The following is a 16,473-nucleotide window of genomic DNA, read 5'->3' as shown; positions in this document are numbered from 1 at the left end:
ATTATTCCGTTAGAAGAATCGGATCGTCCTAGAATCTGGAACCTCTTTCTTCCGCCCTCAAGTTATCGAGGGGTTGTGTCCAGGGGTGGGATTCAAAAATTTTAGCAACCGGTTCTCTGCCTGGTTGCTGGGTGGGCATGGCCATGGTGGGCGTGGCCTACTCGGCCTCCTGCACCACAGCAGGGGGAGGGGGCATTTTCGCCCTCCCCAAGCTCTGGAGCCTTTCCTTGAGCCTCTGGGAGGGCGAAAACCACCTGCCCCGGACTCCGGAGGCTGGAAATGAGCCTGTTTCCGGATTTCTGGACCTTCTGGGAGGCCCGTTTTTTGCCCTCCCCAGGCTCTGGAGGCTTTCCTTGAGCCTCTGGAAAGGCGAAAATGGCCTGCCCCGGACTCCAGAGGCCAGAAACGGACCCGTTTTCATATTTCCAGAACTTCCAGGAGGCCCGTTTTTTGCCCTCCCAGAGCCTCCGCACAGGCCCTGCACTTACCTGGCATCCAAAATGGGCCATGTGGAGACTCCTGGGAGGGGTGGGGTGGGAGGGGCCAGCCAATCCTTGCAACTATGAATTCGGTGAATCAGATGTAAAATTAGCCGGTCCGAACCGGCTGAATCCCACCTCTGGTTGTGTCCTCCAAATAACCCAACTGTTGTTCAGAGAAGCTCATCTGAGATACGTTTCGGAGAACCAATGATAGAAGGTTTCCCCATTCTCCTAGCTTACCTTCTTTTTTTTGTTTGTTTGTTTTAAAAACAAACTTTATTAGATTTAAAAAAAATTGTATAAAACATTCACAACCTTAAAATACAGTCAACAATATCAACAAACAACAAATAAAGTATATATAATGTATATAAGTACACATATATACAAAAACTTATTTTCCCTTTTTTTCCCCCTTAATGACAGTGTATAATTATTTACTTTTAATTTCTTACTAAATTTTGACTTTACCTTCTTTTCCATTGGTTTATCCACTCATACCAGCTGTCCCATATCTTAAAATACTGAGAGTCTTCCTTATCTTTCAATTTCAACGTTAATCTATCCATTTCTGCACATGTGTAAATTTTTTGAATTATTTGCTGCTCCGTTGGCAATTGATCTGTTTTCCAAACTTGTGCTAGGGCTAATCTAGCTGCCGTACTTATATGTAATATTAGGTACTTTTTTTCCTTTCTAATGTTTTGTTTGAGCATTCCTAACAAAAAAATTTCTGGTTCTAGCTCAATATCCTCCGCAATTATTTCTGAAATCCAAATTTTTATTTTTATCCAATATTTCTTAGTTTTTGGGCAAAGCCACCAGACATGAAAGAAGGTTCCCTGTGCTTGCTTGCATTTCCAATACGTTGGATCAAGATTTGCATACATCCTCGCTAATCTCGCAGGGGCTAGATACCATCTGTACCACATCTTGTAGTGGTTCTCTTTATATGCTACGGAGAGCGCAGAGAAGAGCAACAAAGATGATTAGCGGGCTGGAGGCTAAAACAGTGCCTGGAGAAGAGCGAGGTACCTTCTCAATGAGGTCAATGCAGGCTTGGAGGTCCATGCCGAAGTCAATGAAGACCCATTCGATGCCCTCCTTCTTGTACTCCTCTTGTTCCAGCACGAACATGTGATGGTTGAAGAACTGCTGCAGCTTCTCGTTGGTGAAGTTGATGCAGAGCTGCTCAAAGCTGTTGAACTGGGAGCGGGGAATGGGGGGGAAAACAAAATTATGGACCACCCAAAGTCAACCCACCAATGTGAGTCGCACGCTTCTCCCTGTAGACCCCGTTGTGACAGACTTACGTCAAAGATCTCAAATCCTGCTATGTCCAACACGCCGATGAAATACTGCCGAGGCTGCTTGGTCTCCAAAGTGTTGTTGATTCTGACCACCATCCAGTGGAACATTTTCTCATACACGGACTTGGCCAGGGCCCCGATGGAATAATACACCTGGATGGGTGGACAGGAGAGATCATGGATTTGCATAGCGAAACAAAATAACAGAGTGGGAAAGGAACCTTGGACGTCTTCTAGCCCAACCCCCTGCTTGCTGTGGTCCGCCAGTAGCCCACGGAGCTGGCAGAGGAGTCGGACAGTGAGGAGGCTGGGGAGAAACAGGGGCCAGTCCTGGTGTCTGAGGAAGGCCCGGATGAGGGCTCTGCGTCGGAGGCAGAGATGGGGCCAGGGCCATTTGGGAGTAATGCGTGGACTCCGGAGCTCCCAGAGTCAGAAAGCAGAGAGGGAGAGGAACAGGAGGAGCCTGTTCCTAGTGCACGCATGCGCAGAGCTGTCAGAAGGCAAGAGCAGCTAAAGCAAAAGGGACGACTAGGGAGTAATTGCCACTGGGTTGCTGACAGCCTTATCTTCAAAGACTTTGTCGTGTGTCTTATTAACTCCGGGCCGTCTGTGGGGGTGCGTGTGTGGGACCGGGCCGTCTGTGGGGGTGCGTGTGTGGGACCGGGACAGAACAGAAAGCTGATTGGGTGACTTGGGGCCAATCACCAGAGGTCAGTGACTTCTAGCGCCGTGTTGGGCATGAAAGTCAGCTGGGTGAGCTTGAGCCAATCTGGGAGTTCTAGTTCTGCCATAGAACATGAAAGCTGGTTGGGTGACCTTGGGCCAATCACCAGAGGTCAGTGACTTCTAGCGCCGTGTTGGGCATGAAAGCCAACTGGGTGAGCTTGAGCCAGTCTGGGAGTTCTAGTTCCGCCTTAGACATGAAATCTGGTTGGGTGACCTTGGGCCAATCCCCAGGAGACAGTGAGTTCTAATCCCGCCTTCAGAATGAAAGCAGGCTGGTTGATTTTTCTGCCCATCACCAGGAGATGGTGAGTTCTAGTCCCGCCTTAGCTATGACTAGCTGGCTAGGCGACTTTGGACAAGTCACTCTCTCTTAGCCCAGCCCACCTCACAGGGTTGTTGTTGTTGTGGGGAAAATAGAAGGAGGAAGGTGTCTTAAGTATGTTCACCACCTTGAGTTACGTATAAAATATTAATAAAAGTGGGATTAACAAAATCTAATGTAAAAAAAAAAAATCTAATCCACTCTGGAGCTGAGGAGTTTTCCTGCTCTATAGCTAAGCTGAAAGCTCATCGGTTCACACATGACTCTTAAATTGATCATGGTTTGTTTCTGGCTTAGCCCAAACATACGAGTCTAGACATCCTGTTAGCTCATGGCTAGGAGTTCGATGTGAAACTACCTATCTTGGTTTGTTCCAGAAATCGGGTTTGAAATGAGGGGTCCTTGGTACTCTCTGAGCTTGGTTGTTTTCCTGCAGACATTTCGCGACCCAGCTAGGGAACATCAACAGTGCTAGAAGGGAGTGTGGGAAGAGGAGGAGGAGGAGGAGGAGGGCTGTGGGGTCCTCGGTACTCTCTGAGTTTGATTTTTTTTTTTTTGCAGACATTTCATTACTCAATGGGTAATTTCAATGGGTAATAAAACATCTGCGAACAACAGCCAAGCTCAGAGAGCACCCAGGACCCCTCCCAACTCCTAATTTCCCACAATGCCACAGGATTCTGCTCTGCCAGAGCATTGTGGGACACGGAAAAAAAGGCTACCCCCATTTCTCTTAAAAGCCCTTTCCAGTCCTCAAATGGGCCCGATTTAGAAATCCCTCTGGCGTTTCGATCCCTTTTTTAATCTTCTGAAAGAACACGAGAGCCAGATCGGCTCAAACCAATGTTGGTTTAACTCCGCCGCAGTTGGACCGTCGCCTCCCTAAAGCCAATAATCAGGGTTTAAGAATAGCAAACTTCTCCTAATCCTGCAAGCATCCCTCCATTGATTGATACTTCGATCTAAACCCCTGCAGTGCAACAATAAAATCTATCTGGATTTTAAGATGGGATATAAATAAATAAAAAAAAAGACAGACGTTAGCAAAAATGTTTAAAGATAAATCAGCTAACTGCTGGAAATGTCATCAAACACCAGGATCTTATTACCATACGTGGTGGACTTGTCCCGAAGCAAAAAATTACTGGTACAAGATTAAAATCTGGCTGGAAGAAATGATACAACAACGTATTGAATTTAAATCAGAGTTGTTCCTACTGGGTATCTTTCCAGAAAAAATTAGTAAGGAAAATGTATATTTGATTATACATGTAATAACAGCTGCAACAATTGTGAATGGTCAAAATTGGAGATCAGAGAAAATACCTTTGGAAGAAGAAGTAATACCCTGAAAACCCATCTTTTTCAGCAAGCCGGGTTGGCTTAAGAAGAAATTTTTAAATTCTTTTAATTAGTCTGTGATTCTTAACTTTCGGGCCAAAATTTATATATATTTTTAAATGTTTTAATATTTGTATTCTATGTTTTTTATCTTGGCTGTACACCGCCCTGAGTCCTCAGGGAGAAGGGCGGTATATAAATTGGAAATTAAATTAAAATTAAATTAAAAAATACAAAAAAATTTAGACATGCAGAAATGAATAGATTAACTTTGACGATTAAAGATAAGGAGGAATCAGAATACTTCAAAACATGGAATTATTTTTTATAGTTGGTTGGAAAAGAGATATAAATGACTGATACTATAATTGTGTACAAATGATGATTATAATATTGACTTAGAAATGAAATGGTAGAAGGGTTTGGATGAATATGACGATAGAAGAAACTTGTGGAAGATGGAGAAGAAGCCTAGAAGATAACACCGAGATATCACAGGGAAGGGAGGATTGATATATTAAATGTTTGTCTTAAAAAAAAAAATTACTAAAAAAAAAAAGGAATCATGAAATCGAGGCTAACTTTTTTTTTTTTAAAAAAAATTGCGCCGCTTTGCAAAATTGTTTAACAATAGAGGTAGTCCTCCACTTACGACCACAATGGACCCCAAAATTTCCCGTTGCTAAGCGAGATAGTGGTTCAGTGAGGTTTTGCCCCGGCGGAGGATTTTTCTTGCCAGAGGAGTTGTTGTTAAGGGAATCACTGCTGACTTCCGGTGGGACCGAAAGGCCCATTTTTCACCCTCCCCAGGCACCAGAGCCTTTCTAGGAGTCTGGAAAGAGCGGAAACGGTCTTCCCCATCCCTCACCCCACCCCGAAAGCCCTCCGGAGGCCGGAAACAGCCTGTTTTCCCGACTTCCGTGGGCCCAGAAGGCCCCAAAATCAGCAGTGGCCCACAGAGCTGAGCCATCACGGCCTTAGAAGAAGGAGATAAAGCTATCAGCCAGGATTGGAAAGCTGTTGTGTATTTGTGGCTTGCTTTGTGTTTTCGGTTCCAGCTGTCGCGGACATAGCTTGAAGGCCGTTGGTGGGACAGGTGTTTGATGAGCCTGGCTCCCCACCCCCCAAAACCCCCAGCTTCAGGCCTTCTGCTGAGCCCGTCATTCCAAAGCGAAAGGAAAAATTATAAGGCCTTGGCAAGAGTATCCTTGGGGATTCCTGCATCCAGTTTTGTTTTGGTCACCACGATATTAATAAAAAAAAAAAGATGCGGAGACTCTAGAAAGAGTGCAGAGAAGAGCAACGAAGATGATTAGGGGACTGGAGGCTAAAACATGAAGAACGGTGGCAGGAATTGGATAGGTCTAGTTTAATGAAAAGAAGGACTAGGGGCGACTAGAGTAAATAGAAATAGGAAGAGGAAGAGGAAGAGGAGAAAAGAGAAGAATGAAGGATAGGATAGGATAGGATAGGTTACAGAATAAAATAGGTTACAGGAATAGAATAGAATAGAATAGAATAGAATAGAATAGAATAGAATAGAATAGAATAGAATAGAATAGAATAGAATAGAATAGAAAATATGGAATGGAATGGAATGGAATGGAATGGAATGGAATGGAATGGAATGGAATCGAATCGAATCGAATAGAATAGAATCGAATAGAATAGAAAATATGGAATAGAATAGAATAGAATAGAATAGAATAGAAAATATGGAATGGAATGGAATGGAATGGAATGGAATGGAATGGAATGGAATGGAATGGAATGGAATGGAATCGAATCGAATAGAATAGAATAGAATCGAATAGAATAGAAAATATGGAGTGGAGTGGAGTGGAGTGGAGTGGAATGGAATGGAATGGAATAGAATAGAATAGAATAGAATAGAATAGAATAGAATAGAATAGAATAGAATAGAATAGAAAATATGGAATGGAATGGAATGGAATAGAATAGAATAGAAAATGTGGAATGGAATGGAATGGAATAGAATAGAATAGAAAATATGGAATGGAATGGAATGGAATAGAATAGAATAGAATAGAATAGAATAGAATAGAATAGAATAGAATAGAATAGAATAGAATAGAATAGAATAGAATAGAAAATAAGGAATGGAATGGAAAGGAATAGAATTGAATAGAATAGAAAATATGGAATGGAGTGGAGTGGAGTGGAGTGGAGTGGAGTGGAATGGAATAGAATAGAATAGAATAGAATAGAATAGAATAGAATAGAATAGAAAATATGGAATGGAATGGAATGGAATGGAATAGAATAGAATCGAATAGAATAGAAAATATGGAATGGAATGGAATGGAATGGAATAGAATCGAATAGAATAGAAAATATGGAATAGAATAGAATAGAATAGAATAGAATAGAATAGAATAGAATAGAATAGAATAACAGAGTCGGAAGGGACCTTGGAGGTCTTCTAGTCCAACCCCCTGCTTAGGCAGGAAACTCCACACCACTTCAGACAAATGGTTATCCAACATCTTCTTAAAAACTTCCAGTGTTGGAGCATTCCCAACTTCTGGTGGCAAGCTGTTCCACTGCTTAATTGTTTTCACTGTCAGGAAATTTCTCCTTAGTTCTAAGTTGCTTCTCTCCTTGATTAGTTTCCACCCGTTGCTTCTTGTCCTGCCCTCAGGGGCTTTGACAGTATCTTCCAATACAGGTAGTCCTCAACTTACAACAGTTTGTTTAGCGACCGTTCGAAGTTCCAAGAGCACTGAAAAATAGGACCGTTTTTCATAGGGACGACCTTTGCAGCACCCCCCCTGCTCCTGTGATTAAAACTCAGATGCTTGGGAACTGGTTCATCTTTATGACGGTCTCGGGGGGTCACGAGATCCCCTTTTGGGACCTTCTGATAAGCAAAGTCAGCGGGGAAGCCAGATTCACTTAACGACCATGTTATTCGATTAACGACGGCAGTGATTCCCTTAACAACTGTGGCAAGAAAAGGCATAAAATGGGGCAAAACACGCCTCACTTAACAACAGAAAATTTGGCCTCAATTGCGGTCGTAAGTCGAAGGACCCCCTGTACTAAATTCTCCCCAGTGCTCCTCTTTTGTACTGAGGAAATGCGCCCTTTTAAGAATGGCCAGGCGGAAGTTCAACAGATGCTGTTTTCTCCATTGGGGCAGCCGTGGGGATAAGCTTGGTCAAGTCCAAGGACTCCTCTGTTGGACAACTCTGACTGAGTCTAGGAGAAGGAAGCATCCTTACCTGTTGGACATTTTGCCCTTTGGTGACATATTCATTGCCAACCTTCACTCGGGGGTGACACAGCCCCTTGACCAAGTCGGCCGAGTTGAGACCCATCAAGTAGGCGGATTTATCTGCGTCTGGAGAATGAAAGAAACGGTTCCAGCAAATTTCACGGGAACAGAAAGGTTCTGTTGTGGTCCGCCAAGCAGCCTGCGGAGCTGGCAGCGGAGTTGGACAGTGAGGAGGCTGGGGAGGACCATGGGACAGTCCTGGAGACTGGGGAAGGCTTGGATGAGGGCTCTGCGTCGGAGGCAGAGATGGGCCCAGGGCCATCTGGGAGCGATGCGCGAATTCCGGAGCCTCCAGAGTCAGACAGCAGAGAGGCAGAGGAACAAGAGGAGCCTGTTCCTAGTGCGCGCATGCGCAGAGCTGCCAGAAGGCACGAACAGTTAAAACAAAAGGGACAACTCGGGAGTAAGGCCTGGAGATGATTGGCCCCTCCCATAAGGCTTAAAAGAGGAGCAAAAGCACATGGGCCCTTTGCAGGAAAGCAACGTTGTTAATTCTGTTCCCAGTCGGCATCTCTGTTTGATTCTGGACTCAGTATGGCTTTGCCAAGTAGGTCTTTGGCAGAGTGTCAAGGGAGATAAAGATTGGTGATTATCCCGAAGGACTTCTCCTGAAGGACTTTTTACAACTAATTGGGACTCAGCTGTGAATGAATGTAATTCACAGCTGTTGCAATAAAAGAGATTTTTGGGACTACTTGTGTGTTTTAATGACTCAGGAAGCCTCGGTCACAACAGGTTCTCAACCCTGTGATATATTCCTCTTCTGATGTTTCTCTTCCTTCCATAGAAGTCTTCTTCTTCCAAGACACTCAGAGGAGACCATCTCTATCTGTCTTCCTCCAAAAATGTTTCCCTCTACCCCTGAAATTCCCAACCACCAATGGAGTTCTGCAGATATGATGTTTATATATAGCACTACAGAGCAAACAAAGAGAACAGTCACCATGTGCTTTACTGCTTAACTGTTTAACTGTAACAGGAAACGGGAAACTCTACTTAGAACAAAAGAGCATAGAGGATATACCACAGATCCAAGCTTGTAAACACTGCCATCTACTGGTTGAATACTAATGTAGTTGTTGCATAGAAATACATCCCAACAATGAATTCCAACACTCACCTTCAGTCCCATCAGTCTCAGCCTGTTCTTCACGCTGCTTCTGCTTGAACTTCATGTTCCCGTAATGCATGATGGCGCCCGTCAGCTTGTAGACACCCACTTTTTCCTCAGGGGTGAAGCCCAGGACGTCAAAGGCACTCTGAGTGGAAAAGAGGTGGGTGAGTAGAAAGAGACATTGGTTGAACAGCTTGCTACCCATTCCTGAAAGGTTGATTAGCCTCAACCGAAAGTCACTTACATCGGTAGCCATTAGCTCTTCAGAGTCATCAATGGAGGCCACCGTTACTTCTCCTTGAGAGATGTAGTGGTAGTCGTAAGGGTTGTTGGTGACCAACAGAAGATCTGTTAGGAGAGGATGGGTGGAAAAATAAAGTTATGAGATGACCTTATTCATAATACAGGCAATCCTCGACTTATGACCACAACGGAGGTCAAAATTTCTGTTGTTAAGTGAGACATTTGTTAAGTGAATTTTACAACTTTTTTTGCTGCCATTGTTAAGTGAATCACTGCTGTTGTTAAGTTAATCACAAGGTTGTTAGGTACATCTGGTTTCCCCATGGACTTTACCCCAGCTATGGACCCCAAAGAATGCAGCACACACAAACTCTATACAAAGCTTATTTTACACAAATAACTTAGTCTTTATCAACCAAAGGCTGTTAATAAACTGTCTTAACAGCCTACCAGAATTCTAAGATAAGGTAATCACAGTCTTACTAGAGTTGGCAGAAAGCCCAGAAACAATTTTGCAGAGAATCCAAAAGCGAAGGAGATTGAACTAAAGTTGTTCCCTACAGCTTGCTGCAAGTGGCGTTCCTCCTTAAATAGGCTAAGGGAGTGGCCAATTAGCCCCAAGCCTTACTCTCGAGGAGATCTCCTCCTGAGGAGCTATCCTGCCTTTTGGCAGCTCTGCGCACCCGTGCATTGAGAAGAGGCTCCTCCTCTTCGTCCTTTTCATTTAAAGGAGCTTCTGGAGGTTCTTAAGGCCCTGGCTGAATCCCTGCCTCTGGCACCACATCTTCTCCAGCCTCCTCACTGTCCGACTTGAGTGCCAGCTGCACAGGCCACTGACGGAGCACTACACCAGCCTCCTCGTTGTCGGAATCAGTTACAATCTGCACAGGCCACTGACGGGCCACAACAGCTTGTCAGAAGGTCCCCAAAATGTGATCACACGACCTTGGGACGCAGCAACGGTCATAAATACAAACCAGTTGCCAAACAGCTGAATTTGGATCACACTATTCTGGGGACGCAGTAAAGGTCGTAACTGTGAAAACGGTCATCAGTCACCTTTTTCAGTACTGTTGTCACTTCGCACGGTCACTAAGCGAAAGGTTGTAAATTGCAGACAAATTCTGGGCTGGGGAATTCTGGGAGTTTGAAGTCCATAGGTTTTTAAATTGCCAAACGTGCGCACCCTTGGCGTAGACCCAATCCGAATAATTAAACACAACCATAGCTATCAAACAAATATACAACTGGTCCTTGTTTAATGTCCACTCATTCAATGACTGTTCAAACTTAGGATGGCACTGAACGAGTGGAAGTTACAGCCGGTCCTTGGAGTTCCAACCATTTGCAGTGTCCTCGTAATCGTGCGATTACAATTTCCGACATTTCCTGCTGGCTTGCCACAAGCCAAGTCAATGGGAAAGCCAGCGGGAAGTCGAATACGGTCCTTGCTTTATTTATGAAGCTTTGCTTAACGATAGGAACTCGAACTGCTGTCACTAACCAGCACAGTCAGGCATAATGCCCCATTTTATGACTGCGTTTCCCTAGCGACTTACTTACTTACTCCGGTCTTAATTGCTGTCACAAACCAAGGACCTTTCTGTAGAACGAAACCAAAATGCATGGAGTACATCTGTTTCAAACGGATTTACTCATTGGCAGGACCAGAATCAGCACAGCAATGCGGTAGGACCAAGTTTAATGCAGGCTCTTTTTAAAATAGCCTATATGTTTATGCTTAGTCGTTAAACAAGGAGAAGAAGAAACAACATGAAGAAGAGATGATCCAGTAGATGCAGCCATTTTAATTTTCCCAGAGTGCCTCTGGATCAGGGGTGGTATTCACTTACTTTTGCTATCGGTTCGCAAATGGGAGTGCGTGTGGGGCCTTTCGTGCATGCACAGAGTGTCAAAAATGGGACGTGATGATGTCTGGGGGTGGTGGGGGTAGACAGAGCCTCCCGCCGCCGCTGCTACCGGTTTTCCCAAACCGGATATAACCGGCTGAATACCACCACTGCTGTGGATCCTAACATAGGCCGCATTCTGGGAATATAAGATCCTGGAATGCCAAAATGAAGGGTGCTGGGCTTCTTGCCCCCTCCCCATAGATGTGGTGCTCCCCAAATCTTCTTCATGTCTGGTTCTGTCCCTACCCAATGGGAATTGAACATAGAGGATCGTCTTCGGCTTACAACCACAATTTTGAGCCCAAAACCTACGTTGCTAAATGAGAAAATTGTGAAGTCACAATTTTGCCCCTTCTTTTACGGCCTTCCTTGCCGTGGTTGATAACAAACTGCAGCTGTTAAGTTAGCCACACAGTTGTTAAGTGTGAATCGGTGACTTCCTCCCCCCCCCATTGACTTTGCTCGTCCGAAGGTCGCAAAAAGGGGATCACGTCACCCCAGGGATGCTACTGTAACCGTCATAAATAGGAGTCAGTTGCCAAGCAGCCAAATTTTAATCCCGCAGCCGTCGGGAACGCCGCAACGTTCGTAAGTGTGGAAAACGATCCTGAGTCCCTTTCTTCAGGACCGTTGTAACTTTTGAACAGTCACTAAACGCAGGGGTGGGAACCGTAGCAACCGGTTCTCTGCCTGGTTGCTGGGTGGGCGTGGCCATGGTAGGTATGGCCTACTTGGCCTCCTCCACCATGGGGGGGGGGGCTTTTCACCCTCCCCAAGTTCTGGAGGTTTTTTTTGAGCCTCTGGGAGGGTGAAAATGGCCTCCCCTAGGCTCTGGAGTCTCTCCGGAGGCTGGAAATGGGCCCATTTCTGAACTTCCGGAAGGCTCTGGGAGCCTCTGTGCAGGCCCTGCACTTACCTGGCATCCAAAACGGGCAGTGTGGAGACTCCTGGGAGGGGAGGGGCAGGGCAGGGTGGGCGGAGCCAGCCAATCCTTGCAACTACCAGTTTGACGAACCAGATGTAAAATTAGTATCCGGCTCGCCCGAACTGATCCGAACCGGCTGAATCCCATCCCTGACTAAACAGATGTTTGTAAATCTGTATACACCCTCTTTCTATTCCCCCCCAAAAAAACCCATATAAAACTTGCCGAGAAGTTCTGGCTTCTTGTTGGACAAGATCTGATAGAAGATGTGATAATTTCTCTCAGATTTCAGCTGAAAAATCACCCGAGACTTCTCTAAGAGATCTATTTTAAAAAAAGGAGAGAGAAAAGAGAAATATAACAGAGGCTATGTAAACATGAGGAGAAGAAGAAGAAGAAGAAGAAGAAGAAGAAGAAGAAGAAGAAGAAGAAGAAGAAGAAGGAGGAGGAGGAGGAGGAGGAGGAGGAGGAGGAGGAGGAGGAGGAGGAGGAGGAGGAGGAGGGGGAGGGGGAGGAGGAAACCCCCCCCAAAGACGAATGAGATTGGAATCAGATACAAAGAAGTGGTTCCATTTATTATTATTTTTAAAAAAGGATCTGTCAACAGAAGCGCCCAACCGATGGATGAAAAATTCGGAGAGGGAAGCGAAAGGTTGGATGGAAAGATCGACGGATGAGCAATTAATTAGGGTTTTATTGAGTTCAAGGTGATTCCTGTTGAGCTGGTGCTCCTCATCTTAATCATCTCTGGGGATTATTTATTGCCCTTCCGGTCACCTAGCTGACCTCATCCATCCATTTTCTTTGCTGTCTTTTTGCTTCTTCTGAATCTTTCTGTTTTCTAGTGTATAAATCAGTTTTGCACAGCTAGACCGAAAATATCCCCAAGGTGCTTGCTTTTTTTCTTTTCCAAGAGGCAACTGGACTTTCTGGGTTTTTCTTTGAAGATGTTTCCCTTCTCATCCAAGATGCTTCTTCAGCTCTGACTGGATGGTGCTGGGAGATCAGGATTTAGTTTCAGAGCTGAAGAAGCATAGAATAGAAATAGAAATAATAGAAGTAGAAATAGAAAAAGAAATAGAAAAAGAAATAGAAATAGAAAAAGAAATAGAAATAATAGAAGTAGAAATAATAGAAATAGAAATAGAAATAATAGTAGAAATAGAAATAGAAAAAGAAATAGAAATAGAAATAATAGAAATAGAAATAGAAAAAGAAATAGAAATAATAGAAAAAGAAATAGAAAAAGAAATAGAAATAGAAATAATAGAAATAGAAATAGAAATAGAAAAAGAAATAGAAATAATAGTAGAAGTAGAAATAGAAAAATAAAAAGAAATAGAAATAATAGAAATAGAAATAATAGAAATAGATATAGACATAGAAAAAGAAATAGAAAAAAATAGAAAAAGGAATAGAAATAGAAATAGAAATAATAGAAATAGAAATAGAAATAATAGTAGAAAAAGAAATAGAAAAAAAATAGAAAAAGGAATAGAAATAGAAATAATAGAAATAGAAGTAATAGAAGTAGAAATAATAGAAGTAGAAATAATAGAAATAGAAATAATAGAAGTAGAAATAGAAATAGAAAAAGAAATAGAAATAATAGAAGTAGAAATAATAGAAATAGAAATAGAAATAATAGAAGTAGGAATAGAATAGAATAGAATAGAATAGAATAGAATAGAATAGAATAGAATAGAATAGAATAGAATAGAACAGAACAGAACAGAACAGAACAGAACAGAACAGAACAGAACAGAACAGAATAGCACAAGAATAGAGCTGGGAGGGACCTTGAAGGGTAAGGTAAAGGTAAAGGTTCCCCTCGCACATATATGCTAGTTGTTCCCGACTCTAAGGGGTGGTGCTCATCTCAATTTCAAAGCGCTGTCCGAAGACGTCTCTGTGGTCATGTGGCCGGCATGACTCAACACCAAAGGCTCCCAGAACGCCGTTACCTTCCCACCAAAGGTGGTCCCTATTTTTCTACTTGCATTTTTTTAACGTGCTTTCGAACTGCTAGGTTGGCAGAAGCTGGGACAAGTCATGGGAGCTCACCCCGTTATGCGGCACTAGGGATTCGAACCCCCGAACTGCCGACCTTTCGATCGACAAGCTCAGCGTTTTACCACTGAGCCACCGCGTCCCACCTTTTATAAAGTGGTGCTAATACTTCATGTGATCTTGATTCTTGGATGAGAAGCGAAACGTCTTCAAAAAAAACCAAAACAAAATAGAAAGTCCAGTTGCCTCTTGAAAAAAAGCACTTTTGGGACAACCATGAACTTGGATGACCGAGAATCTCCCTAGATATCTAAACCAGGTTTGTAACTGCTAAAATTCTCAACCAGCATTGGTGGGTTGGTTAGGAGGCCCTATTGGTTAGGAAAGCATTAGACTGGACGTTGGCCAGGGAAAGAAGACGGACAGACGGACAAAGACAAGTTTTATCAACCAGGGTGACTTACACGTCTCGATATCAGCAGACGCCAACTTGCCTGTTGCCCCGAAATGAATTCGGATGAATTTACCCTAGGTAGAAATAGGAGAGTAAATTCAGTGGTGCGGTGGCCTAGAGGTGGAGCTCTCGCCTCGCAATCAGGAGGCTGTGAGTTCGATCCTAGGTAGAGGCAGATATTTCTCTCTCTGGGCTCAATGAGAATATATCTGCTGAACAAAACTCCGCACTGGAGACAGGAAAGGCATCCGGCCAGTAAACACTCAGCTACATTCAGTCGCCCAGACTCCACCCCGCAAGGGATTATTCGGTTGTTAAATGATGATGAGAAATACGAGTGTAAATAGGTAAAAAAGATCTAGATTTCGATATAAAATCTTCGACCATCAACCATTTGTTGAGAGACTGTTCGAAGTTATGACGCTGGAAAAACGTTATTTATGACTAGTTCACACACTTACGACCATTGTTGCAGCTTCCCCGGTCACATGATCAAAATTTGGATGCTTGCAACTGGCTTGTATTTATGACCGTTGCTGAATCCTGCGGGGTCACGCGGTCATCATTTGTGACCTTCCGACAACCAAAGTCCACGGGAGAAGCCGGATTCGCTTAACGATGGTGTGATTCACTTAACAACCGCAGTGATTTGCTTAACACTGGTGGCAAAAAGGTCGTAAAACTGGGCGGGACTCATTTAACAATCGCCTCACCTCGCGATGGGAATCGTGATCTGAATTGAGGTCGTAAGTCGAGGATTACCTGATCACAATTGAGCCCAACATTTCTGTTGCTAAGCGAGACAGTTGTTAAGTGAGATTTTCCCATTTGACAGCCTTTCTTCCCACAGTTGGTAAGTGAATCGCTGCAATTGTTAAATTAGTAACATGGTCGTTAAGTGAATCTGGCTTCCCTGTTGACTTTGCTTGTCGGAAGGTCACAAAAGGGGATCACATGACCTCCTGGGACGTTGCCACTGACAAGCTTCTGAATTCGGGTCACGTGACCATGGGGATGCTGCAGCCGTTATAAATATGAAAAATGGTCGTAAATCACTTTTTTCCGTGCCGTTGTAACTTCGAATGGTCACTAAATGAACAGTTGTAAGTCAAGGACTTACAGATTATGGAATTGACTGATTATTATGGAATTGACTGATGGCTTTTGTAAGATGGCTGCTCTTTCAAGGTCTACCTAACCTTGTAGAGCAGGAAGACAAATGACATGTCTTCCTTCTTAAGGCCCTCCACCGTGATTCTAGACCGGCACCTGGAGATCTTTCTTACTCAAATCCAGTGGTGAGTTTCACATTATCCTACGACTAGTTCATTGAGCACGCACATGCTCACTTCGTGCGTGCGGACGCCCGGTTTGCACATGCACCAGTGGTGGGTTGCTACTGGTTTGCCTCGGTTCGGGAGAACCAGTAATAGCTGTGGCGGGAGGCTCCGCCCACCCATCCGGATGGCATCAAATACACTCTGTGCATGCGCAGAAGCTTCTCGCACGTGCGCGAGCGAACCGGTAGCAAAGGTAAGTGAAACCCACCACTGACATGCGCGTGCTTGCTTTTGACACATGCGCTTTGCTCGTGTGCGTGCCTTCCACGCATGTGCCTGGCCTCAAAAATGTGCCTAAATAGGATGGCATAGTGGCATGGATGGCATAGTGCCGGGGTGGAGTCCCCCACAATTTCTGCTACCAGTTCGGGCGAACCAATCCGAACCGGCTGAATACCACCTCTGCTCAAATCCAACTTTAGATTTGGAACACTCACAAATCGAGAAGAATTGTCGTTCCTCAAAGTTTTGGCGTTGCCGAAGGCTTCTAAGGCAGGGTTAGCCTGGATAATTTGATCTTCCAACGTCCCCTAAAGAGGAACCAAACAGACAAAAAATAAAATAAAATCCAGTTGAGAAGAAAAGTAGTTTGCTTTTTCATCCCATCTCCATAGAAACGGTTCTTAACCCACCATCATGAATGAGACCGTAGAAAAGTGTTTCTCAATCTTGGCAATGTTAAGCCAGGAACATCTTCTCAGGAGCATGCTATAAGAGAAGCTTGGTCCGGTTGCCCCAGCTTAATGATGGCCACAATGGCTGCTGCCCCGCTGCCGAGTTGGAGAGTTTCCTCTGACCTCCAAGGAACTTGCCTGTTCCTCTTGGTGGTCCGAGGTGCCTCTCCTTTTTCTCTGTCCCTACAAGACAGATCCACATCCGAAGACCCGTCGACAGCGGCTTGTCAGCCCGAGATTTCGCGGAGCTCATTAGAGCCCGCTATTCCCCAACTGTCTCGCCACGACGCTTCTGGTCGCAGTTCTCAGGAGCATGCTATA

General features: G+C 44.2%; 1 protein-coding gene across 1 annotated transcript in view; it reads right to left on the bottom strand.

The window, feature by feature from the left end:
• The window catches only part of LOC117658222 (myosin-6), a 76,492-nt gene that overhangs the window by 44,985 nt on the left and 15,034 nt on the right, over positions 1-16,473 (bottom strand). The window contains exons 8-15 of the mRNA XM_087891684.1: positions 15,916-16,008; positions 14,149-14,212; positions 11,900-11,998; positions 8,838-8,941; positions 8,600-8,738; positions 7,427-7,545; positions 1,796-1,945; positions 1,518-1,688 (exon numbers count right to left, since the gene is read on the bottom strand). Coding sequence (XP_087747810.1) covers positions 1,518-1,688; positions 1,796-1,945; positions 7,427-7,545; positions 8,600-8,738; positions 8,838-8,941; positions 11,900-11,998; positions 14,149-14,212; positions 15,916-16,008 — 939 coding nt within the window. The remainder of the gene's footprint in view (positions 1-1,517; positions 1,689-1,795; positions 1,946-7,426; positions 7,546-8,599; positions 8,739-8,837; positions 8,942-11,899; positions 11,999-14,148; positions 14,213-15,915; positions 16,009-16,473) is intronic.

Source organism: Pantherophis guttatus, chromosome 4 (assembly GCF_059756535.1).
Source record: "Pantherophis guttatus breed Tessera chromosome 4, ASM5975653v1, whole genome shotgun sequence".
NCBI classification, from domain to species: Eukaryota; Metazoa; Chordata; class Lepidosauria; order Squamata; family Colubridae; genus Pantherophis; species Pantherophis guttatus.
This window is presented reverse-complemented; position numbering and strand designations above follow the sequence as displayed.